The sequence below is a fragment of the Gossypium arboreum genome, chromosome 5, assembly GCF_025698485.1.
Source record: "Gossypium arboreum isolate Shixiya-1 chromosome 5, ASM2569848v2, whole genome shotgun sequence".
NCBI classification, from domain to species: Eukaryota; Viridiplantae; Streptophyta; class Magnoliopsida; order Malvales; family Malvaceae; genus Gossypium; species Gossypium arboreum.
The window spans coordinates 2,522,030-2,547,110 of NC_069074.1; the positions used below are offsets into that span (position 1 = coordinate 2,522,030).

At 32.9% G+C, this 25,081-nt stretch overlaps 1 protein-coding gene and 1 long non-coding RNA gene across 2 annotated transcripts; one reads left to right on the forward strand and one right to left on the reverse strand.

The window, feature by feature from the left end:
* Positions 1-3,968: 3,968 nt before the first annotated feature.
* Positions 3,969-8,604, reverse strand: LOC108461207 (uncharacterized). The gene is made up of 5 exons (XM_017760997.2): positions 7,634-8,604; positions 6,726-6,778; positions 5,435-5,601; positions 5,186-5,337; positions 3,969-4,907 (listed from the first exon to the last, which is right to left on the reverse strand). Exons 1-5 carry the CDS (start codon positions 8,400-8,402, stop codon positions 4,447-4,449), a joined length of 1,602 nt encoding a protein of 533 aa, XP_017616486.1. The 5' UTR covers positions 8,403-8,604; the 3' UTR covers positions 3,969-4,446.
* A 5,873-nt stretch (positions 8,605-14,477) lies between these two features.
* LOC128293050 (uncharacterized) lies at positions 14,478-16,040 on the forward strand. The gene is made up of 3 exons (XR_008283076.1): positions 14,478-14,590; positions 15,192-15,277; positions 16,014-16,040. It is a non-coding gene; the product is annotated as an uncharacterized LOC128293050 (long non-coding RNA).
* Positions 16,041-25,081: the final 9,041 nt, after the last annotated feature.

Genomic DNA, 25,081 nt, shown 5'->3' on the forward strand with positions numbered 1-25,081 from the left:
TTATATAAATATTTTAAAAATTCATTATCTTTTAAACTGAAAGTTTTAACTCGGACCGAGTCACCGACGCTTCACAAGGGTCCCGTACCAGGGGACCTTAACCTGGGACTCGGGTTTACTTAACCCCAGTTAAGAGACCGACAGTTTCTTTAAAGTTACAACATTACCCCCTTTCTCTTTCTCAAATCACTTATTTACCATAGGGATTTATGACAGTTCGTGTATATTTCGTGTCCCGAGCGTGATCAATAATTTCTTTTATAAAATGTATTTTATATTATTATTTGTTATTTTCTAAATATAATAATTTATTGATTTTTAATTGAGTTTTATATTTAATTGAGCTATGATATTAATTTAATTAAATAATAATTTTAATGAAATTTATATGTATATTCATATATATATATATATATATATATATATATATTCAGGAGAAAAAAAAGAAATATTATTATTATTATTATTATTATTATTATTAGAAGGAGGCTAAAAAACAATGGGGCCATAACTAAATTGCATCTAATGTCCTTTGTCTGTCATGCAGATACAAAATCGCCATCGCATTTAAATTTGCTAAAGATATTTATATTTATTTTGCTATTGAAGTAATGAGTGAGCTAAAGAACATTGTCACCAAGAGTATGACATTTTCTTCTTTGTCTTCCAAGCCATGTAATAGTTAGTATTATTTATATGTATAAAGCTTAAATTTTATTATCATTTTACTTGGCACCAATATAAAAATAAAACAGCCTGCATTTTTACATTACATATATATATATATATCGTTAATGATCATCACATTAATTATTCTAATTTTTTTATATTAAAAGTTCAAAATTGAGATCTTCTTTATTTAACCTCACCTATAAACATATTCCTGGTAATAATGATGTTAAGGAAAATAATTTATGAGCTCAGATCTCGAAAGCTACTGTATATTAAATTCAACCCAAACATTAATATCATGATTTTAAATATAACTCAAATAAAATTAGCAATTTTTTTATTTGACATGTATAAGTCTGTTTCATGCAGGTTATTATAAAATTATATCCATTTAATGTCAATGAATAGAGAAACTCGACGTACATAACTTAATGAAAACTTTATTTTTATTTATCAAATAAATTCATTTATGAAAAATGATTTTCTTAGGAGTTTAAAAGGTGTATTCTCTTTTTTACGATGAATAATAAAAAGTTTTATTTTTTTTAGTAATAAAAGTGTTTTGTTGAGAAGAAATCAAGTAAATTATGTTGGTTTTTAACATGTACATTTGAATTGAACAATAAATTTGGTGTCTTGTTAAGTAATTCAAAATCAGTCCACATGCTAAATTTATAAGAGCTAAAAATTAATGAAGGAAATGATCTATTTTTTTAAATATGGTGACCATTTATCATCTTACAAGCGAGACTTTTTTAGGAAAACAACTTATAAATCACAAGTTGATCGATTTTTTATTTGTTTTCGTCTTTAATCGAGAGAATTGACTTGGAGAAGATGATATCATGCTAAATATTTAATAATTATCATTTTTCCCAAATTAATTTTTATAACAGAATAATATTTAAAAATATATATCCGTAATTTGAAAACAAATTCCACACGTTAACTTTCTCATAATATATATAAAATTCGCAGGTTGTATGAGAAAATCAAATTAGGTGAAGGGTATATTTCAGCCATAATATTGTTGGTTGATGATAGAACTTAATCTCGAATCTTTGACTAAAAAAACGGCAAAGCAGATACCTGTAAGTTCTAATGTCCTTTTATCTTTTTAACCCAACAACCTCGTTTGTTTAATTTTACAAAACATACTCAAATTATATCTTATTTCAAAATTATTCCAAAATATTAGACAGTAGTGTTTTTCTTTGATACGATTAATGTTGTTGGGTTTCTAATTTTCGTGGCCTTTCAATTTCATGCTTTGTTGTGTGGTTTCTTCAATTTGGTATTGCTTCAAGGCATGGGTATTGTAGTTTTAATTAAGCTTTAAAAAAATAAAGCAAATGTTTTTTCAAGGGTGTTTAAGTAATTTCATCAAAATGCTTCAATTTCTCAATCAAATCTAGAAGCTTAATAGATATTTCTTTTATATATAAAATAAATATTAGGAAGAACATAGAGTTAAATAATTTTAAAAATCTGAATTTAGATATGCTTTTTATCTTTCACTTCTTATTTAATTTGTTTTCCACCTAACATTGATATAAATTTAAATTTAACAATTTATCTAAATATAACTTACCAAAATAATTATCTAAATACAAAATTAAATGTTAAAATTCATATCTAAGTGTGTTAAAAGTTTAATTAAAATTTCCAAATTCATTTTTTATTATTTTAATCGAAATGAAATATGCAAGTTGTTTTTCTTTTCTTTTAATTTGTTTTGTTGCAAAATGTGATTACTTTTTACACGAGATGAAAGTCATGAAAATCTATGAATTACCCTTTTACTTTCTTTGTTTTTGAAATGTAAAGTGAAAGAAATTATTAATTTATTTATAGTAATTAATATGGTAAATTATACCCAAAGATATCAAATTGTTAGTAAGTTTATATTTCAATCATTTAAATTTAAAAGTTACAAAATAGTCACTAAACTATTCAAAAAATTTTATTTAAGTCGTTAGATTGTTAATTTTTTTTTTAAAAGTTCGACTAATGAACTCCAAATGACGATTCAACAATCAGTATGGTAGATTAGTACCTATCGTTAAGTAGAAGAATATACCTTAGATCTAAATCAATCTGATGGTTAGTGTCAAATATTAAAGAAGAATGCTATTTGAATTTTGGTTCATAAAATCATGACATTCAATGGCATTTCATGGAGAAAAAAATGAATTGTAAATGAAAAAGGGAAATAAAGCTTTTGTTTGGGGCAAAATGCAAACAATGATGATTATACATCATTTATTTTAATAGTTCAATGATTTAAATAAAATTTTTAAATAATTTAATAATTTTTGAAGTTTAATAATAAAAATAAATTTATTAATAATTTAATGACAGCCATGATTAATTTTAAGTAAGATAATATTTAAAAACTTTATATAAGTAATAAAATTTTGTTAGTTGAATACGTAATATTTCTCTCTAGGTAAAATTATCAAAAGTAAATAATAACAAATTAGCCATGAGATTTTGTCGGCCAAATGATAAGCGGAATGACATTGTAAGCAGTATTAGGATGTTGACCGGAGCAAAAGTTTACAAAAAAGTATAAGAGTTTTCATACTACGTGGCACCTTCCTAATGAAAAAGAGTTAGGTGATAATTGTTACTTTTTTTTTCTTTTCCTTTTTATGGTTTAAAGTTCTAGAGCCCTCACCGTTAAGAACAGATCGCATCACGGGTTGGTAAGCCACGTGTTAACTTCTCAAGACATATAGATTTTTTTTTCCTTGTATTGCGTTACACGCTATTGAAACACGATGAAATTGAGTGAGATGTTTCATGTGCTGCTTTTACTTCTTCTTCCTTTTTTCCTTCATGTACTGTTTTTACACTAGACAATAATCTGCATAGATCGATTTTTCTCAATAATTTATTTCATAATTTTCACAAAAATATTAGAAGGAATTGGGCCTTGTTTTTGTAGAATACATATATTTTCATGGATGGAGAACGTTTTTGGGTTGGGACCTACAATGAATTACACGTGATGAATTAAAATAAGTCTTCTTTTATGGCCCCCCATGCCCTACCCTACCAAATTTATGAATAATTCAGCGTCGGTGAGATTTGGTTTTAGAGGTCATAAGCTAAATGCCTAGTCTTACCGAGCTATATGGTTTTTCAGTTCATGGCTATTACCAATTAGTCTCAAGATTAGTAGGCTATTGGCAGGCCCAGCCCAAAAGCCCCAAAACAAGGGACTTGCGTCCTGTTTCCAGTGGCCGAACCCGGCACTCAAAATTCAAAACTCAACAGCTTGCACTCCATGCTTTATCTAATTGTGTAATACTAATATAAGAGGAAATATATATTTATATATATATTGGCTGTTCACTTTAATTACTACATGATTACTATGTATAGATCATACTACAAAGAAATCAGATAATTCTTCTACAGTGCCAATAATATGAAGAATTCAAGTGATAAGTTAGGGAGCCAATGCTGAAATGAGAAGCCATCATCCAATGGTAAAATACTTACTTCTTCAGCCACAAAAGCCTTCCAATATACATAAAACTAACACAAACATCATCTGTGTGATTAGGCTGAAATAGTAAACTATGTCCGCAAATTGAAAGGCAGGCCACAAGGCACTTCTCTATGACCATCCGCATGCTACCTACTTCAAAATATGTTATGCATTAGTCAAATGCAGTTGCATAGTCTTCTCATCCACCCTTCAGTCGAAATTGATGAGACAGCAGTCAACATAAACTGTGATGAAGTTGCTGGTCTAGTAAAAAATTATTGTTCCATCTCTCTCATATATTCATCCAAAATCGGACTGTTAACGTCATTCCCACAACTCAAACCATCATCATTAGCCAAAGACAAAAGCTTATCCGTTACCGAGTTTTCACATAAGTGATACTTGATAAACTTAACAGGTATTTCCTCTTCGATGTTGCTCCCTTCTTTGCGTTTTCTTACACCATCAGCTGCTGCTGTTGATTTCATCAAGCAAGGAGCAGACAAGCGAACCGTATCCATTGAATCAATCATCTCTAGATCATTATCAGCTGTTTTGTCTTCTTTCCTCTCATGAACCATGCAAGCAGGATTCTCAGCTGAATATTTGCCACTTATCTTATCAACTGGGATTTCATATTCAACTCTTGACTTGCAAAGTACAGCCTTGGCATAAACCTTGGAGATGTCACATTCAAATATTCTCACCCCTTGATCCTCAACGATGAGTAGCCACTCTGAAAATGAGACCACTTAATCAGACATTTAAGAAAAGAAAGCCAAAAATAGTATCAGAAAGAGGGAAGAATTACAAATCATGAGCGACACATCCAATGCAGTGGTTGCCGGTCTAGTGATTACATATGCTCCACTTTGGACAATGGTAAGAACTAAATATCTTCATATCATCACATAGCATGTTGACATTCTTAACTGGACCATCCATTGAAACAAGTGCTCAAGTCCCGACAAGTGAGAACAAATGACAAGCGCATAGAGATAGCAAGCAACTCACTGATAAGAGCTACAGGAGTAGAAACATTCGGGCTCGTTGCTTTGTCCACCATCCCAGTCTGACTGGTAACCCACTTGATCAACTGAGAGAGTAGCCAAGATTCGGAGAAAGCATTTATGTAAGAGATAGCTTTGGTCTGGTTACCATTCTCCCTGTGGCATTAGATCATGGCTCGTGAAAATTGCTGGATGGGATATTCTAATATAAAACAATTGCATCGAGCCACGATCTCCACATTCATAATCATACCTCACTGACCGTATGGCATTGTCAGCAACAAAGGACCATGTCAATGCGAGATCTTTTACTTGTCTGCCAGGTAGCAGAATTCCTCCCTCTGGACCAAGGAATGCATGGTCCATCTTTATAACCGCATCATACAAAGTCTCTCTTAAAATAACTTCATTTCCATGGCCCTACAATAAAATGAAGATTTACTAATGTATATTAGGGGCTATCACAATCAAACATTCTTCAAGCATACTAGGTAACCGGAAAAGTTCAGGGTGCAAATAGATAGTTTGAACATTTCAAATGTCTAAGGATTTAAAGCCACAGAGAAAGATAAGTTGCTAGGAAGGTTTTGTTTGGTATTAAAACTAATCTTGAGGGAACTTTTTTAAAGAAAATTATGTTCAAAACAATATATTTTCGGTATTAAATAAAATTCTATTCTAAAGAACCACTCATAGGCACAAATAATGCTGGGTCATGATGTCAACAGATATTTAATGCCCACAAATGATTATCAGTTCATCACTGGTGCTTACCAGCATGTCTACTGGTGGTCACATTGCCAAAGTCAATGCCTTGCTGGTTCTCAGCATCCACAGCCAGTCACCAAGTGGCGGTGGTCATGAAAATAGGCAAATATTTTTGGCTTGAGCCTCTTACATAAAATATGCATCTCGTTCCATTAAATCGAAGCTCATGTATAAAACATGGATTTAGCAAAGTAACCAGAAGTGAAGATCACAATGGTAATTAATGATAAATGCAGCGCAAATAACTATCATATTGTCAAGAAGTTGTTCCTTGAGTGATGACAAATAGCTATAGATCTTTCCAGATTTATTTCAACATTTTGCCAGTGGAGTTTCGATAGTTTAATCTTCTACTATTTTATCTTCATTCAAAAATGAGAATATTTCCTATTTCATGATTTGAGACCAAGAAGCTGCCTTGTTGAGTAACCACAGCTCTGTCTGAAGCTAAATTTTGAATGGTAATTAGTGACAAGAGCAGACCAAATACTTATCATATTGACAAGAAGTTGTTCCTCGAGTGATGACAAATAGCTATAGATCTTTCCAGTTTTATTTCAACATTTTGCCAGTGGAGTTTCTATAGTTTAATCTTCTACTATTTTATCTTCATTCAAAAAGGACATTATTGCCTATTTCTATGATTTGAGACCAAGAAGCTGCCTTGTTGAGTAACCACAGCTCTGTCCGAAGCTAAATTTTGAATAGTAAGCATGGATTCATTAAAATGTAAATAAATAAAAAATAAATAAAAGAGGGGGTGGGGGGAAGCTGACCAGTGGAGAAGTGACAGGTAAAACCGGTTCCAATAGCATCCTGAGAAAGATATCTGTTACACAACAACAATGAATTAGAACTACTAGCATCGGCAAACCGAAGGATAAACAAGGAAACTTATCACAAAAAGGAATACCATGCCATTGCTGGCACTAAGCTAGGAATAAAAGCCTTGCCAAACAGAAGAAGAAATCAGATTCCCAGTAGTGGCTTTATATAAACATGTCAATCAAATGTTTGTCCACGATGGAACAGGAAAAAAATGGATGACACCCATTCTTGATTACAATGTTCTTTAAGGATAATTCGACAAACAACAGGAAAAAATGATTGACACCCATTCTTGATTGCAATGTTCTTTTAAGGATAATTCGACAAACAAGGAGGAAATTGATTGATTTGAACTACACTAGCTTTGGAGCCTAACTTTTTGTGCACGTGAGCCCTCACTTATTACTAGCTCTTACAAGCCAATAACTCATTATGGCTTACAAAAAAGTTAAAAAGCTTATTTAAGTGATGTGAAATTTGAAATACCCTTTATTTCCAACTGTTATGCTAATTAGACGAGCATATATCCACCATGTTTGGGTCACTGTTATTTATCTGCTTAATTACTCAAAGGTTTAATTAAATGAGATTTTGTTATTTACTTTATAAAGAAACAAGGAAAGAGAAAAAGTAAGTAATATCACGATAATGATACAAGTTGATATCAAAGTCAAAATCGGTGACTCGACAAATTATACGAGAAAAACAAGCCAATTCATCCCTATCAAACTTAGCATTAATAGAAGTAAATGAAGTTTAAACAATTTCAGAACAATTAAGAAGGAAAAGCTTCAACGATACAAATTTTTAAATAAAACTTTTCCACAGAAAATGTTTAGAGAGAAGGGGAAAATACCCAGAAAGTGAAAACTCCGAAACCCAGTTATCATTTGAACGGCGCAATCATGCAAATCGTTTTCCAACTCCAATTTCGGAATCCCATATCCAAATTTCAAGCACAATCTCAGCAGAAAAGCCTGACACATGACAACACCAGCCAAATACCGAACCCTGCATCCTCCTCTGATCACTCTTCGAGATTCTTCACTAACAAGTGGGAAAAACACCTTCAAGTCATCTCTTTTTTCACCTTCCATCCCAACTCTATCTACCATCCAAACGCGCAATAAATCACCAAAACGCGAACTCAAGTCGTCGTTTCCGTCGTCTTCCATACCGCAACATATGCTAATGTAACTCATAATCCCGTCTAACAAACTCTCAACTTCCCTTTTTAACTCTTTTCGGTAGAAAACTAAAGGGTACAGGTCGTAAATTACGGGAGCGAGTACGGATATTCTTTTACCGGCGTTGCAGGAAGTGGAGCAAGAAACCAGGAGCTGGAAAAGGTCTTTGGAACTGGAGACTGGATTTGGGGAGTTAAATTTATTAGTGGAGTGGAACGTTACTGCGGAGTAAAACCAAACGAATTCGAGTGGTGGATCGGGTAGATTCTGTAGCAAGCGAGAGAAAATGGAGGTAAAATGGGAGAAATCGGTTGAACCGCTGCGGTATTCGGTGAAAAACCGGTGGATAGATTCTGATAGCATGAGCTGAAAGGTGTCCGCTGGTTTAGAGTGGTGGATGGTGGTGGCGGAATTTGAATTCAAATCGAATTGCACCATTATTTTTGGAGGGGTGAGACTGAGAAAGAACTGTGGAGGGAAAATGAAGGGAGTTAGAAAATGGTGAAATTGCAGGGTAAGATTGAAGAAACCCTAGTTATTCGGGGGGGACGAATGCTGTTGTCAGTGGAAATGGCGAGGGATGTTGTGGATATTTTCGTAAAGTTACCCGTTTGAATTGGAGCCAATAGCATTTCAAATAGATAACCAAGTTGGAATTTTGAAATTAAAGGTTTAAATCTCATTGTCTATATTCTATAAACTTGACGGTTTGGCTCGAATTATTTATTTAAATTAATCTATAAATTTAATCTGGATTGACTCGAATTATTTACTTAAACTAATCTATAAACTTAATTCAGTTTGACTCGAATTATTTATTTAAATTAACCGTTGAGTCAAACTAAATCAATTGTAATTCCATAAAAATATAAATATACTTTAAATATATTGAATAGAAATATGATAGATGTTTTGATGTGATATTTTTATTCATATTTATTTTTAATTTATATTCAATAGTCATGATTCTGTTTTAATAATAGGATTTTTAAGATATGATAATTTTGTATTATGTGGCATCTAATGTGGAATAAATACAAAAAGAATATTCCAATTTCAATGTTTTGGGTTTATTGTGTTTTTTATTTTTCAATATAAATATGTTTTAAAATTATTTTAAATATATGTTTTAATGACTTTAAAATTCACACATGTTAACTTCTATGTGGACTTTTTTTTTTAACTCTAACATTAATTATTAATATTTTAGGAATTTTATTCACATCATTAAAACGTGATGATATATTATTTTAACTTTAAATTTATAGGTGTCGAGATCTTTTTCAAAGACTTTTTATAAAATATTGTACAAACTAACTTTAATCTATAAATACATTCATAACTCAAACCCTTTTTCAAAACTACACTAACTCTAAACCAACAATACTTAATCTTAACCTACATCCCTAAACTTTCAACAGTGGATTGAAATGTTTGACAATCACTGTCATCATCCAACTTATTCAAGCTACAATCTTAGTTAATCATAATTGTTCTATTTCATATGCTTTTTTGTGAGCGGCCTTTTGCAAGTGTTTATATTTTTTTATAGGGAAATTTATTCTAGCTAGCCGTAAATAAAGTTTTATCATAAATCCTAAGTTGTATGTAGGATTAGTCAAAAGGATATTCTTATGTTTGAACAATGCTTAAATACTTGTGAAAAGTAATACTTGCTAACAACATTTAACTCGAGAGAGTTAAGGTTGGCACAAAATTTTAGACCTAACAACGTTAAAAGTTAATGCTCAATGGGTCAAGTAAGTTTTAAAGTTTATGATTTGAAGGAATGAACGATTACCTTTTTATTTTTACAAAAGTTGAAAATGTGAGTTTTTTTTTTTTTTATCGCGACACATGCAAGTTTCTTAGTTTTTATGCATGCTACCTGGAACAATAAAAGTTGCTCAAGCTCATGTTTAAGGTAGGCCAAGAAACATGGTTAGTCCATGCAAGACCCAGAGTGATGTTGTTGACGAATTTGAGACACTCATACGACATGGTTGAAGAGAATTGGTGGAGCATGTTTATTTGTGCCATTCTCAGTGGGAATACAAACTTGAGTGAATAATTGATTCAGTATAGACCTTATTAGTTAGTAAAACTATGAAAATAAAATAAAATAAAATAATAAAAATAAAGAACACGCAGATTTTACGTAGAAACCCTTCCGGGAAAAAATCACGGGTAAAGGAGAAGAAAATTCACTATGTCGAATTCGAATGATTATAAGAGAAATAGACTATGTCTATTTATAGGCTTGTAAAGCCATATTCTAATAGGAGTGTAGTAAGATTGAAACACCTTATTCTAATTAATATAAAATAGATGAAATTTAATAAGGTTTAAAAACTTTATCTTAAAAGAAAATAAAAAGAAGTATAGTTATATATGGATTTTACTTTTATTTTATTTTACCTATATTTTATTTAAATAAGTATTCGGTCACTTAATTCTAACAATAACGATGTATAATGTATTACAAATGTTACGTAAGTAATTTTTCTAATGTTAAAATTTGTTTTCTATAAAATGTAAAACGATATTATGATTTGCTATATGCAAAATGGAATGTGACTTAAACTAAATGTTTGTTATTTTTATATAATTTCTTACAATGTTCACAGTTTAGGAAACAATAAAATAGAAGTAGTAAAGTGGTATTATGTCAAACAAGTGATAAGAAATTTACCTCATCTCGACATCTGTAAACATTTGTAAATATTGAGGTCAGTAATAATTTATACAAGATTATTGATAGTAAATCTTAACCCAATCTTCCAACATTATAAAAACTCTTAAACCCTTAACATCTTCAATTAAACCTTAATCATGTTTAATATTATCTAAAATATTGCAAATGTAAGCACTTGTTTACATTTATCTATTGTATACTAGATGCTTTAGTTTTTTAGTTTTTCTTTTTTTACATGTATAGGCTAATTAAGACAAATTGTAATAGGTATTTGATGGTGCGATATTAGTATTAGGATCCCTTGTTGTCAATGACATGCTGACAACGAACATCCTATGGTGCCAAAGGTTAACTCATTTACATTGAATACTTGGGTGTTCTGCCATAAATATTGGATTAATGAATTTAGTTTGATCTTAATATTCATCTGTGTCAAAGTTAAACTAAACACATTAATTTAAATAATTTACAGAAATTAAATCATGTGAGAATATCAGTGGCACCCATGACAATAAAACTTTTAAACTTTTTATATCTTAAAGAGCTTGAAATTCATGAGAAATTAAATGCCAAAAGGATCTTAACATGGATGCCAAGGTCGATAAAAAACATATTTCGGTATAAAAATTTTAAAATTTTATATTTAAATAAAATTGTTGCTTTTCATTTTCAATAGGAAGAATTACCAACGACTTTAGTGTATTATAGCATCAAAATAATATAGTCTCTCTCAACATAAATTGAGCAATTTACTATTTATAGAATTTGAATAATGAGACAATTGATGTTGATGTCAACTATTTCCGTTAATAAACTATAGAAGGAAAGTAATTTAGTTCCTATCAAAACAAATGAAGTATTTTAGTCTCTATATTTAGGGGTGTTTAAAATTCGGTTAAAATCGAATTATTCGATTGAATTGATCTAATTCTGTTAACTGATCTAATTCGGTCGAGGGTTGATTAATGATTTTTTAGAAGTTCAGTTAATTCAGTTCAAAATCAATTAATTTACCGACTTAATTGAACTTATGTAGTGTTTCAAGACTTATAATTTGGTTGATTCGGTTAATTTGGATAATTCGGTCAAATGTATATTATCAATTTGTTTTTTTATATGTTTTATACTTATTTTAATCAAAAAATAAAAACATATAAATTTCAGTTAATTCAGTTAACCGGTCGAATAAATGGGAATATTTCGGTTCGGTTAATTTAAAAAATAATTAATTCGGTTAACGGTTAAAAGATTAAATAGTTTGGTTAATTCAATTAATACTAATTGATTTGATTAATCATTTAAATACCACTATTTTTATTATTTAAAATTGAGCAAATAAGAACAATTAAAGCAGCGATAATCATTTTTATTAATAAAAGTTAATTTAGACAAAAAAAAATACAGTTATAAATAAATTATAGTCAGTTGTAAATACAATGTTGATTTGAGTTTAAAATAACATTGAAATTTATAAATTAAAATTGTATATAAATATTATAATAAAAATTCAAAATTTTGAAAATAGAGGACGTATATATTGAAATACTTTCACAATTGCATTTATCTGTTTATAATCCAATCTCTAATTATAAAAACTCAACAATGATACAAATCTAAATTAACTCGAAAAGATCTAAATTTGAGATTTAAAATTTAATTTATCAATTGAAATAACAAGAGTTTGACTCAAAATTAAAATTATTCAAATTCAAAATAATTTAAAAAATTTATAATTCGTATTAACTCGACTCAACTAACTCGGTTTGTTCAAAATCGTAAAAACCTAAAATTTATATCACATTTGACTTGTAAACTTAAAAAACTTTTGAACCCAAAATGACTCGATTTTGATAAAAAATCAATTTGGGTGTCATTTAAATTATAGGAATTCAAAATAACCCCAAAAGATCTAGATCCATCATTTGACTTGCAGGAACTACTCAAATGATTTAAATTCAAAGTAGCACAAGCTTGAAACGATACTAACTCAAAATAATTCAAACCCAAAATGACCTTTAACTCGAATATAAAATTATTCAAATTCGAAATGACCCATATATTTTAAAATTCATTGACTCAATTAACCCAAAATCAAAAGAACCTAAATTCAACATAAATCGACTAAAAAATTCAAATAATTTAGAATAACTTGAGCCTAAAATAAATCGAAATCTAAATCATCTAAAACCGAAAAATCAAACCACAGCAATTATATATACTTAAAAAAGAGACCAAACTAAAATTGCTTCACTTCAAAGCAGTGGAACATCATTCATAGAGTGGAGATAAAACAGAGCTATTCATCAAAGTCTAAGCAAGTTATATTTTCTTCTTTTAAATTTTAAATTTTTAAAAAAATAAAAAGATCAAATTCTTAAAAATAAAAATACAGTAATTAAATTTTAAATTCACAAAATAATATAATAGCGTATTATCACTTTTTTTTTTTTTCCTTTTTGCTCCCATTCTACTTTCTTACTTATAAGTTTTAACACTGGTAATAACCAATAACCAATCCTCTTAATACCTTTTTGGAATCTTAATTTCTGTTTTTAATTACGCAACACTAGTATATTAAAAGTTGGTGGGGCTAACATTGCAACAACTCCTCCCCAGTAAACCCTAGATAAGTGCTTGTACACATTATTATATCATAATTTAAGTTTCTTAGATAAACAAATTAACAAACTTTGGTATAAGTCGTAAAAAATTCCTTATTTTAATTTTTATTTGGAATGTTGCGTGCCATTTTTTAAATAAAATCTTCGACAATAAAAAGAAAAGTGGGATTATTTTGTATGTACTTAAATATTTCATAGGATTATATTTTAATTTTTTTAATTTTTTAATTTTTATCTAACCAATAATTGAAATTTTTCATAAATTTCATATTAAAAAACGCAAAAGAAATATAGTCAAAGCTTATACATCATCCAATAATATGAAAAGTTAAACTGATACATAAATTCAATGTTTGTTACCATAAAACTCAATGTTTGGTTTTACTTTTTAAATGCTGCTCTTTTAATAAAAAGAATGAGTCATTTTATTTTTATTTATTGAAATGAGGTAAATTTTAAAAGAAAAATAAAAGTGGAATAAATAATAACATGGTAATCTGTGCCAAACATGGCCTTAACATCATTTCACGATAAAGTTGAGAAGGGTTGTGCATTAAAATTGAGATCACTTACATTCAACCTCATTAAACTATTATCTTTTATTGCGCACTTCAAAAAATTATAAAATAATCATTAAATCATTTGAAATTTTTTATTTAGGCCATTAAAGTATTTAATAGTTTTAATTTAAGTAACTAAATTGTTAAGTTTTTAAATTTTCGATAGTTCTACTAGTGAGTTCTAAGCTACGATTTGACGATCAATAAGGCGGAGTAGTATCCATATACGAGTAGAATAACATACTTTATGTGACAGTCCTAATTCGACCCTAGTCGGAATGTGGTTTCGAGGCCACAAGACCGAGTCCCAAAATTTATTTAAAAATTTGGTTGCATATCCTCTATGAGTATTAGTGCATGTGTGAAAATTTGATGTTTTAATTTAGACTTATGAATGTGAATTTCAAGTGATTGACTTAGTTGAGAACTTAAGAAAATATGATAGGGGGATATGTAAGGACCAAATAATGACAAAGTGAGGAAACTTGGGTTTGCATGTCAAATTGCCCAAAAACCCAAGTAGTGGCCGGCCAAGCCATGATGCCCATCCACTAAGTTGAATTTCAATGCAATTCTTTATTAGTTAGCAATTAAAATAAATTAAAGAAAGGAATTAAAAAGAAAAGATGAATAAAATAAGGAAGGAAGAGAGAGTATTCATTTCTTTCTTTTCTTGCAATTGCCGTGAGTTAAGAGAAGGAAAGAAGAAATGCTCTAGACATTCGGCCAACTCAAAAGGGGTTGATTAAGGTAGGATTTATGTTACTTTTACTAAATTCTTGTGAAAATCTAGTTAGTAGCCAATGTCTTATTACAACCCATATGTTAATTTTCTACCTAAAAGGGGTACTTAGATGGCATATGGTTAGGAAGAGGTAAATGCTAAGTGTATGGTGCTTTTGATGTTGTAAATGGAAGTAGTGGAAAAGTAAAAGAAAATTTATGTAGAAATGTGGTATATGTGGATTTATAGGATGTTACAAATAGATGTGAAGCCATGCTAGATTAGGAAAAATTCGGTCAAGTGTTCATGAGATGAAATTTTGTGTTTAGGTGAATTAAAGATGATAGTATAGTTGATATCATATATATATGTATGCATATTCGGCCATCAAATTAAGAGCATTGGTGATGTTGAGTCTAAGCTTTGCACATTCGGCCATATATATATATATGCATGTGTGATTGGATTATTGATAGTAGGGTGATAGCATATGGTTATTAGCGAATAGCTCAAAAACATATGGTAGGAAGATAAGAATTAGTCATGTATCTCCTACGATATGAAATCATTAATATTTTGATATAAATATTTAGCAAGACGGTTAAACTAGTTAATTTATTGATTAAGCTCAAGAAGTTAAAGGAGGAGAATCAAGCAAAGGCAAAGGAAAGAACATCGAGTAGCCGAGTTGGAACCGTTTTACCCAACACAAGGTAAGTTATTAAGCATATATTTTGTATTGATTTAAATAATCATAATACTTATGTACTTATGCGAATGGGATGATATATAAATGCATGTAGTGACAAAATTATCGATTGTAAAAAGAAGTGAGATGTATTGAGTTGTTGATTTCGGCACTAAGTGTGCGGGTATAAACATTTACGATAATGAGATTGGCACTAAGTGTGCGAGTTTAATTGTATAGCACTAAGTGTGCGAGTTGACTATTAAGCACTAAGTGTGCGGACTTACTATATATTTTCGAATAATTATTAACGTTAAGTGTGCGACTTCATCGAGTAAATCATGGACAGCGGAATGAGTAGATATTTGAGTTCATAAGGAATAGATGATATGTTTATACTTGGAACTGAGCTTGGTAAGTCTCGAACCTATGTGGTGATTATATTTGAAGTTAGGAACATGAGATTATTGTGGAGTAGATGAAATGCTATTATTAGTATAATCTAAATGAAAATAAAATGATGTGTTGAGATGCATCAAATATCATATCGAATATCATACGAGATGTCAATGGAGGCTTGGCTAGTTGAGAGCATGTAATGCTAAATGTACGTGAAGTTATAGCATAGTCGGTATGGATGGAGTACCTAATCTTGCATTATTTGTCTTCTTTTATGATATTTTATAAATGGACAGCAGTGTAATGCTTATGACTTACTGAGTTATATACTCATTCGGTGTGTTTATTTGTCACTTATTTAGGTTCCTTTGATCCATTTTTGTGTGCTCGGGACCATCGTCGAAGTCATCACACCAGCTTGCAACTTTTGGTATCTTCTTCTTAGGTGGTCTAAGAGAACATTTCGGCATGTATAGGCTATTATGTTTTGTTTGAACTTTGGTATGTAAAACTTTGGATAGCCATGCGAAAATGGCTTATATACGTTTTGAGCATAATGTTATAGTCATCTTGAATGTATATGTTCATTAAGAGGCATGGAAATGTTTGGCAACGATTAGCCATTAGAATGGTTCATCATGATCATATTTTGTGCTATATATGCTAAAGGGCTAGTTGAATCATAGAAACTATGTAATAGGTAAAGTCTACCTTAAAAATAGATGCTGATAGCAGCAGTGACGTGAATGTGAAAAATCACTAAAAATAGTAGGAATGGAATTAAATAGTGAATAAATTATGTAATCGAACCTTGATGAATCTATTTTCATAGGAAAGTAACGAAATGATCATATGAACAGTATATTATGAGATATTTAAGTTTTAAAAACAGGGCCAGGACGGTTTCTGGATTCCCTGTTCCGACTTTGGAAATTCATTATAAATAAACCAGAGATAATTAGAAGTTATTCCATATATGTACAGATTCCTTTTCGAGTCTAGTTTCTATAGAAATAAACGGCATCAGTATTGAAGCCTTGTACAGGGAGATATCCAAGTTGTAATGCCTGAAGGTCAGTGTAGTCGAACCCTGAAACAGGGGAGACTTTAACTAATAAACTGTACTAATTGGCTCGACCAAAATTCTAGAAAAAATTTGTAGATGGATATATGAGTCTAGTTGCAGGAAAAATTTACGGAACTGGTTTTCGAGTTTTGGAACTCGAGATATGATTTTTAAGGTGACAGTGACGCAGTTAGCCAGCTCGTCTGGAAATTTAAAATGGACTGTACAATAAGTGATTTAAGTCTGCGAACCCCTCGTGTCTGACTCCGGCAACGGTCTCGGGTACGGGGTGTTACAATTTTATTGGTATCAGAGTTATGGTTTAGTCGGTTCTATGACTACCATAGCGTATGAGTCTAGCTATACATGCCTTAATGTTAGTGTTTAATAGTGTGATGACTTCTGACGGCTAAAATTTTTGTTTTGATTAGTAAATGGATCCCGGCTTAGAGAGAACCTTAGCGGATGACGTTGAAAGTGTAGCGGCTGCTCCTGCGCAAGGGACACCGCCTGTTGAACCTCAGTCATCTGCGAATAATCAAGATGAGGGGGCAAAACAAGCCTTCTTTACTATGATGAATGAGTGGGTCGCACAATATGCCCGCACTAATCCGGCTGCCCAACCATTCTCGAATTTCAATAATCCACCCCAGGAGCCTATAATGCCATCGACTACTGATCCTGTAAGGCCAATTAAACCACCTGTAGACTTGATTAGGAAGCGAGGCCGAGGAATTGAGCCGTGAATTCTTGATGATCTTTGAAAGGCCGAGTTCGCTTGATAACACCATCCGAATTTTTGATGAACTCCCCACACACGATGAGTGTTTAAAGTGTGCTATATCTTTGTTGCGAGACTCAGCCTACTATTGGTGGAGGACCTTGATTTCCATATTCCCGAAGGAACGAGTTACTTGGGATTTCTTTCAAACAGAGTTTCAAAAAAAAAAATATTAGCCAACGGTTCATCGATCAAAAGTGTAAGGAATTCTTGGAACTTAAGCAAGGCCGCATGACAAGATCTCTGAATCTGACGTGAGTTCGTAAGACTCGATCGATATGCTCGGGAGTGTGTAGCCGATGAAATTGCTATGTGCAAAAGATTTGAGGAAGGATTGAATGAAGATTTAAAGCTACTAGTGGGTATTTTAGAGATAAAAGAATTTGTAACACTAGTTGAACGAGCTTGCAAGGCGGAAGAACTTGGAAAGGAGAAAAAAGGCGAATCTGAAGCTAGAGACTTTCGTAAAAGATCAACGAGTAGAACTCCGTTCTCACTATAAAGAAGTTCGGGAGGACACTCACAAACCAAGACGCATCAAGGAATTTCTATTAGGACACAACCATTAATGACTCATGAGCTACTTCGGTTGCTAGTGTGGGTAACAATCACCAAGAAAAACCTGAATGCCCACAATGTGGAAGACGACACATAGGTGAATGTTGGGGTAAGTCCACTAACAGGGCCTGTTACAGATGCGGTTCGAAGGATCACTTCATTAGAGATTGCACGAATTCGATGAGAGAAATAAGATGCAAGGTGCAAGACCTAGTGGAACAACGGTTAGGGGTAGACCACCGAGAATTTCAGGAGGCAGGGGTGGTGGTCAGAGAGGGACTTTTGATACTGGCTGTTCGATCCGAGACCAGTACTCTGCTAAGGCATATGCCATCCGTGCACGAGAGGAAGCATACTCCCGATGTTATCAACGGTACTTTCACTCTTTTGATACTAATGTAATTGCATTAATCGACCCTGGCTCTACTCATTCTTATGTATATGAGACTTTAGCATCCAGTAAGACTCTGCCTATTGAGTCTATTGAGTTCGTAATTCGAGTGTCAAATCCCTTGGGTCAATATGCGCTTGTCGACAAAGTGTGTAAGAGATGCCCTCTAATGATCCGAGAATCCTGTTTTCCGGTCGATTTGATGCTTTTACCATTTGATGAATTTGATGTTATTCTTGGTATGGTCTGGTTGACCCTATATGACGCAGTGGTGAGTTGCAAAAGAAAAACCATTGATTTAAGGTGCACAAATAACGAGATAATCCGAGTTGAGTCTACGGACTTAAAGGGGTTGCCAGTTGTAATATCATCAATGTTGGCTCAGAAATATGTAAGAAAGGGGTGCGAAGCATACCTTGCGTATGTACTTGATGACAAAGAGTTAGAAAAGAAACCCGAATCTGTGCCAGTGGTTTGTGAATACCCGAACGTTTTTCCCGAAGAATTACCGAGTTTACCACCTGTTCGGGAGGTAGAGTTTGGTATTGAGCTTGTACCTGGGACTACGCCGATTTCGATAGCTCCGTATCTTATGGCACCAACCGAGTTAAAAGAGTTGAAAGCTCAGTTGCAAGAATTGACGGATAGAGGTTTCGCTCGACCAAGTTTCTCACCTTGGGGTGCACCAATATTGTTTGTGAAAAAGAATGACGGAACCATGAGGTTGTGCATCGACTATCGTCAGCTGAATAAAGTGACAATAAAGAATAAATATCCGTTACAGCGTATTGATGATTTGTTTGATCAACTAAAGGAGCCTCGGTGTTTTCAAAGATAGATTTGAGATCGAGCTATTATCGATTCTTGGATTCGAGATTCGGATATACCCAAAGCGCTTTCGAGCGAGATACGGCCACTCTGAGTTCTTAGTGATGCCGTTTGGGCTCACTAATGCCCTGCGGTATTTATGGATTTGATGAATCGGATCTTGAGACGATGATTTGGACCGGTTCGTAGTTGTGTTCATTGATGACATCTTGGTCTATTCAAGAGATGAGACCGAACATCTTGAGCACACGAGATTAGTGTTGCAAATTTTACGGGATAAGCGGTTATATACTAAGTTCGATGAAGTGTGAGTTACGGTTAAGAGGTTAGCTTCTTGGGTCATGTGGTATCCGCGACGGGTATTCGAGTTGACCGAGCAAAATTTCAGCCATACTTAACTAGAAGCCTCAGAAATATTCTTGAGGTTCGGAGCTTTTGGGACTTACCGGTTACTACCGACGGTTTGTAAAAGGTTTCTCGATGATAGCCACACCAATGACGAAGCTACTTCAAAAAGATGTTAAGTTCGAATGGACGGAAAAATGTCAGAAAAGTTTTGATCAACTGAAAACTTATTTGACTGAAGCTCTAATTCTAGTGCAGCCCGAATCAGGCAAGGAATTTGTCATTTATAGTGATGCCTCCCTACTTGGGTTGGGTTGCGTATTGATGCAAGAAGGTCGAGTTGTGGCCTATGCGTCGAGACAATTAAAGCCACATGAGAAAAATTATCCGACCCATGATCTCGAATTAGCTGCCATCGTATTCGCTTTGAAAATATGGCGACATTACTTATTTGGTGAGAAGTGCCATGTATTTTCGGATCACAAAAGTCTCAAATATTTGATGACTCAAAGAGACTTAAATCTGCGACAAAGACGTTGGCTCGAGTTGTTCAAAGATTATGAGCTTGTCATTGACTATCACCCGGAAAGGCTAATGTGGTTGCGGATGCCTTAAGTCGTAAATCACTTTGTTTGCTTTACTGACGATGAATGTACACTTGTGCATTCTATCCGACAATGTGTTAGTGGCGGAATTAAAGGCCAAACCATTGTTGATTCATCAAATTCGTGAAGCTCGAAAAGTCGATGATGAATTGGTTGCAAAGCGGGTGAATGTGTTCGAATATGGAATCGAGTTTCAAATTGATGGTGACGATTGTTTGAGGTTCAAAAGTCGGTTGTGTGTTCCAAGAAATTCGAACTCATTTCGATGATTACGAGCGAAGCTCATTGTAGCCGAATGTCAATTCACCCGGGGAGTACGAAAATGTACAACGATCTGAGATGTCAGTTTTGGTGGCATGGTATGAAAAGAGACATTTCCGATTTTGTTTATAAGTGTTTAATATGTCAGCAAGTAAAGGCGGAACATCAAGTGCCTACGAGTTTACTTGATAGATCATGATACTTGAATGGAAATGGGACCGAGTCACGATGGATTTTGTGTGCAGGTTGCCATTGTCGACAAGTAAGAAAGATGCGATTTGGGTTGTTGTTGATAGATGACTAAGTCGGCTCATTTTATCCCGTCGTCACGGATTTTTCATTGGATAAACTAAATGAATTGTATGTTTTCATATTGTGAGATTACACGGGGTACCGATTTCTATTGTGTCGGATAGAGATCCGAGATTCACCTCACGATTTTGGAAGAAATTTCAAGAAGCCTTGGGTACCAAGTTGCATTTTAGCACCGCTTTTCACCCCCAAACCGATGGTCAATCCGAGCGGATAATTCAGATACTTGAGGATATGTTGAGATGTTGCATCCTCGAGTTTAGTGGTTCATGGGAACGGTATTTACCTTTGATTGAATTCGCTTACAACAATAGTTTTCAGTCAAGCATTAAGATGGCGCCTTACGAGGCTTTGTACGGTCGAAAATATCGTACACCATTGTTTTGGACCGAGCTCGGTGAAAGTAAAATTTTCGGAGTGGATTTGATTAAAGATCTTGAACGAAAGTAAAAATAATTCGTGAAAGTCTGAAGCGACCCATGAATCGCCGTCGAAATCGTATGCGGATTTAAAACGAAAAGATATTGAGTATCAGGTGGGAGACAAAGTGTTTCTTAAGGTCTCACCTTGGAAAAAGATACTCAGATTTGGCCGTAAGGGCAAACTAAGTCCGAGGTTCATTGGGCGTCATTGAAATCTCCGAACGAATTGGTCCATTCGTATAGATTGATTTTACCCCGAACTTGAAAAGATTCATAACGTTTTCATGTCTCGATGCTTGACGATATAGGTCCGATCCATCACACATAATTACCCCATCCGAGATCGAAATTCAATCGGATTTGAGTTACGAGGAAAAAGCGGTTTGCATTCTAACACGTGAAGTAAAAGAATTGCGAAATAAGAAGATCCCATTAGTGAAGGTCTTGTGGCATAAACATGGGGTCGAAGAAGCTACTTGGGAGCTCGAGGATTCGGTGAAAGAACGTTATCCAAATTTATTCATTGGTAAGATTTTCGGGACGAAAATTTTTGAGTGAGGGAGAGTTGTGACAGTCCTAATTTGACCCTAGTCGGAATGTGGTTTTGAGGCCACAAGACCGAGTCCCAAAATTTATTTAAAAATTTGGTTGCATATCCTCTATGAGTATTAGTGCATGTGTGAAAATTTGATGTTTTAATTTAGACTTATGAATGTGAATTTCAAGTGATTGACTTAGTTGAGAACTTAAGAAAATATGATAGGGGGATATGTAAGGACCAAATAATAACAAAGTGAGGAAACTTGGGTTTGCATGTCAAATTGCCCAAAAACCCAAGTAGTGGCCGGCCAAGCCATGATGCCCATCCACTAGGTTGAATTTCAATGCAATTCTTTATTAGTTAGCAATTAAAATAAATTAAATAAAGGAATTAAAAAGAAAAGATGAATAAAATAAGGAAGGAAGAGGGAGTATTCATCTTCTTTCTTTTCTTACAATTGTCGTGAGTTAGGAGAAGGAAAGAAGAAATGCTCTAGACATTCGCCAACTCAAAAGGGTTGATTAAGGTAGGATTTATGTTACTTTTACTAAATTCTTGTGAAAATCTAGTTAGTAGCCAATGTCTTATTACAACCCATATGTTAATTTTCTACCTAAAAGGGTACTTAGATGGCATATGGTTAGGAAGAGGTAAATGCTAAGTGTATGGTGCTTTTGATGTTGTAAATAGAAGTAGTGGAAAAGTAAAAGAAAATTTATGTAGAAATGTGGTATATGTGGATTTATAGGATGTTACAAATAGATGTGAAGCCATGCTAGATTAGGAAAAATTCGGTCAAGTGTTCATGAGATGAAATTTTGTGTTTAGGTGAATTAAAGATGATAGTATAGTTGATATCATATATATATGTATGCATATTCGGCCATTAAATTAAGAGCATAAGTGATGTTGAGTCTAAGCTTTGCACATTCAGCCATATATATATATATGCATGTGTGATTGGATTATTGATAGTAGGGTGATAGCATATGGTTATTAGCCGAATAGCTCAAAAACATATGGTAGGAAGATAAGAATTAGTCATGTATCTCCTATGATATGAAATCATTAATATTTTGATATAAATATTTAGCAAGACGGTTAAACTAGTTAATTTATTGATTAAGCTCAAGAAGTTAAAGGAGGAGAATCAAGCAAAGGCAAAGGAAATAACATCGAGTAGCCGAGTTGGAACCGTTTTACCCAACACAAGGTAAGTTATTAAGCATATATTTTGTATTGATTTAAATAATCATAATACTTATGTACTTATGTCGAATGGGATGATATATAAATGCATGTAGTGACAAAATTATCGATTGTAAAAAGAAGTGAGATGTATTGAGTTGTTGATTTCGGCACTAAGTGTGCGGGTATAAACATTTACGATAATGAGATTGGCACTAAGTGTGCGAGTTTAATTGTATAGCACTAAGTGTGCGAGTTGACTATTAAGCACTAAGTGTGCGGACTTACTATATATTTTCGAATAATTATTAACGTTAAGTGTGCGACTTCATCGAGTAAATCATGGACAATGGAATGAGTAGATATTTGAGTTCATAAGGAATAGATGTTATGTTTATACTTGGAACTGAGCTTGGTAAGTCTCGAACCTATGTGGTGATTATATTTGAAGTTAGGAACATGAGATTATTGTGGAGTAGATGAAATGCTATTATTAGTATAATCTAAATGAAAATAAAATAATGTGTGGAGATGCATCAAATATCATATCGAATATCATACGAGATGTCAATGGAGGCTTGGCTAGTTGAGAGCATGTAATGCTAAATGTACGTGAAGTTATAGCATAGTCGGTATGGATGGAGTACCTAATCTTGCATTATTTGTCTTCTTTTATGATATTTTATAAATGGACAGCAGTGTAATGCTTATGACTTACTGAGTTATATACTCATTCGGTGTGTTTATTTGTCACTTATTTAGGTTCCTTTGATCCATTTTTGTGTGCTCGAGACCATCGTCGAAGTCATCACACCAGCTTGCAACTTTTGGTATCTTCTTCTTAGGTGGTCTAAGAGAACATTTCGGCATGTATAGGCTAGTATGTTTTGTTTGAACTTTGGTATGTAAAACTTTGGATAGCCATGCGAAAATGGCTTATATACGTTTTGAGCATAATGTTATAGTCATCTTGAATGTATATGTTCATTAAGAGGCATGGAAATGTTTGGCAACGATTAGCCATTAGAATGGTTCATCATGATCATATTTTGTGCTATATATGCTAAAGGGCTAGTTGAATCATAGAAACTATGTAATAAGTAAAGTCTACCTTAAAAATAGATGCTGATAGCAGCAGTGACGTGAATGTGAAAAATCACTAAAAATAGTAGGAATGGAATTAAATAGTGAATAAATTATGTAATCGAACCTTGATGACTCTATTTTCATAGGAAAGTAACGAAATGATCATATGAACAGTATATTATGAGATATTTAAGTTTTCGCAAAACAGGGCCAGGACGGTTTTTGGATTCCCTGTTCCGACTTTGGAAATTCATTATAAATAAACCAGAGATAATTAGAAGTTATGCCATATATGTACAGATTCCTTTTCGAGTCTAGTTTCTATAGAAACAAACGGCATCAGTATTGAAGCCCTGTACAGGGAGATATCCAAGTCGTAATGCCTGAAGGTCAGTTTAGTCGAACCCTGAAACAGGGGAGACTTTAACTAATAAACTGTACTAATTGGCTCGACCAAAAATTCTAGAAAAAAATTGTAGATGGATATATGAGTCTAGTTGCAGGAAAAATTTACGGAACTGGTTTTCGAGTTTTGGAACTCGAGATATGATTTTAAGGTGACAAGGACGCAGTTAGCCACTTCGTCTGAAATTTAAAATGGACTGTACAATAAGTGATTTAAGTCTGCGAACCCCTCGTGTCTGACTCCGGCAACGGTCTCGGGTACGGGGTGTTACACTTTAGATCCAAGTTGATTTGATGGTCAGTGTCAAAAATCAAAAAAGAAAGTTGTTTAGATTTTGGTTCGCAAAGATTTAACATTCAAAGTTATTTTATAAAAAAAAAATCAATTGTAGAATAGAATAGGAAGAGAGCTTTTAATTGGTATGTTCGATTTATACTATTAATGATTAATTTCAACCAATATAATCATACAATACAATATAAAGTCGTTTTTGGGTTTTATACAAGTTTACGAATGCTCCAAAGCTAAGCTAAGGTCAACTTGGGATCAATTTGTAAAGTTTTCAAAGCACCGGGTTGACGCTAGTGCCATGACGTCGAGAGTCCTCGTCACGACGTAACATATTTAGTAGGTTTTGTCA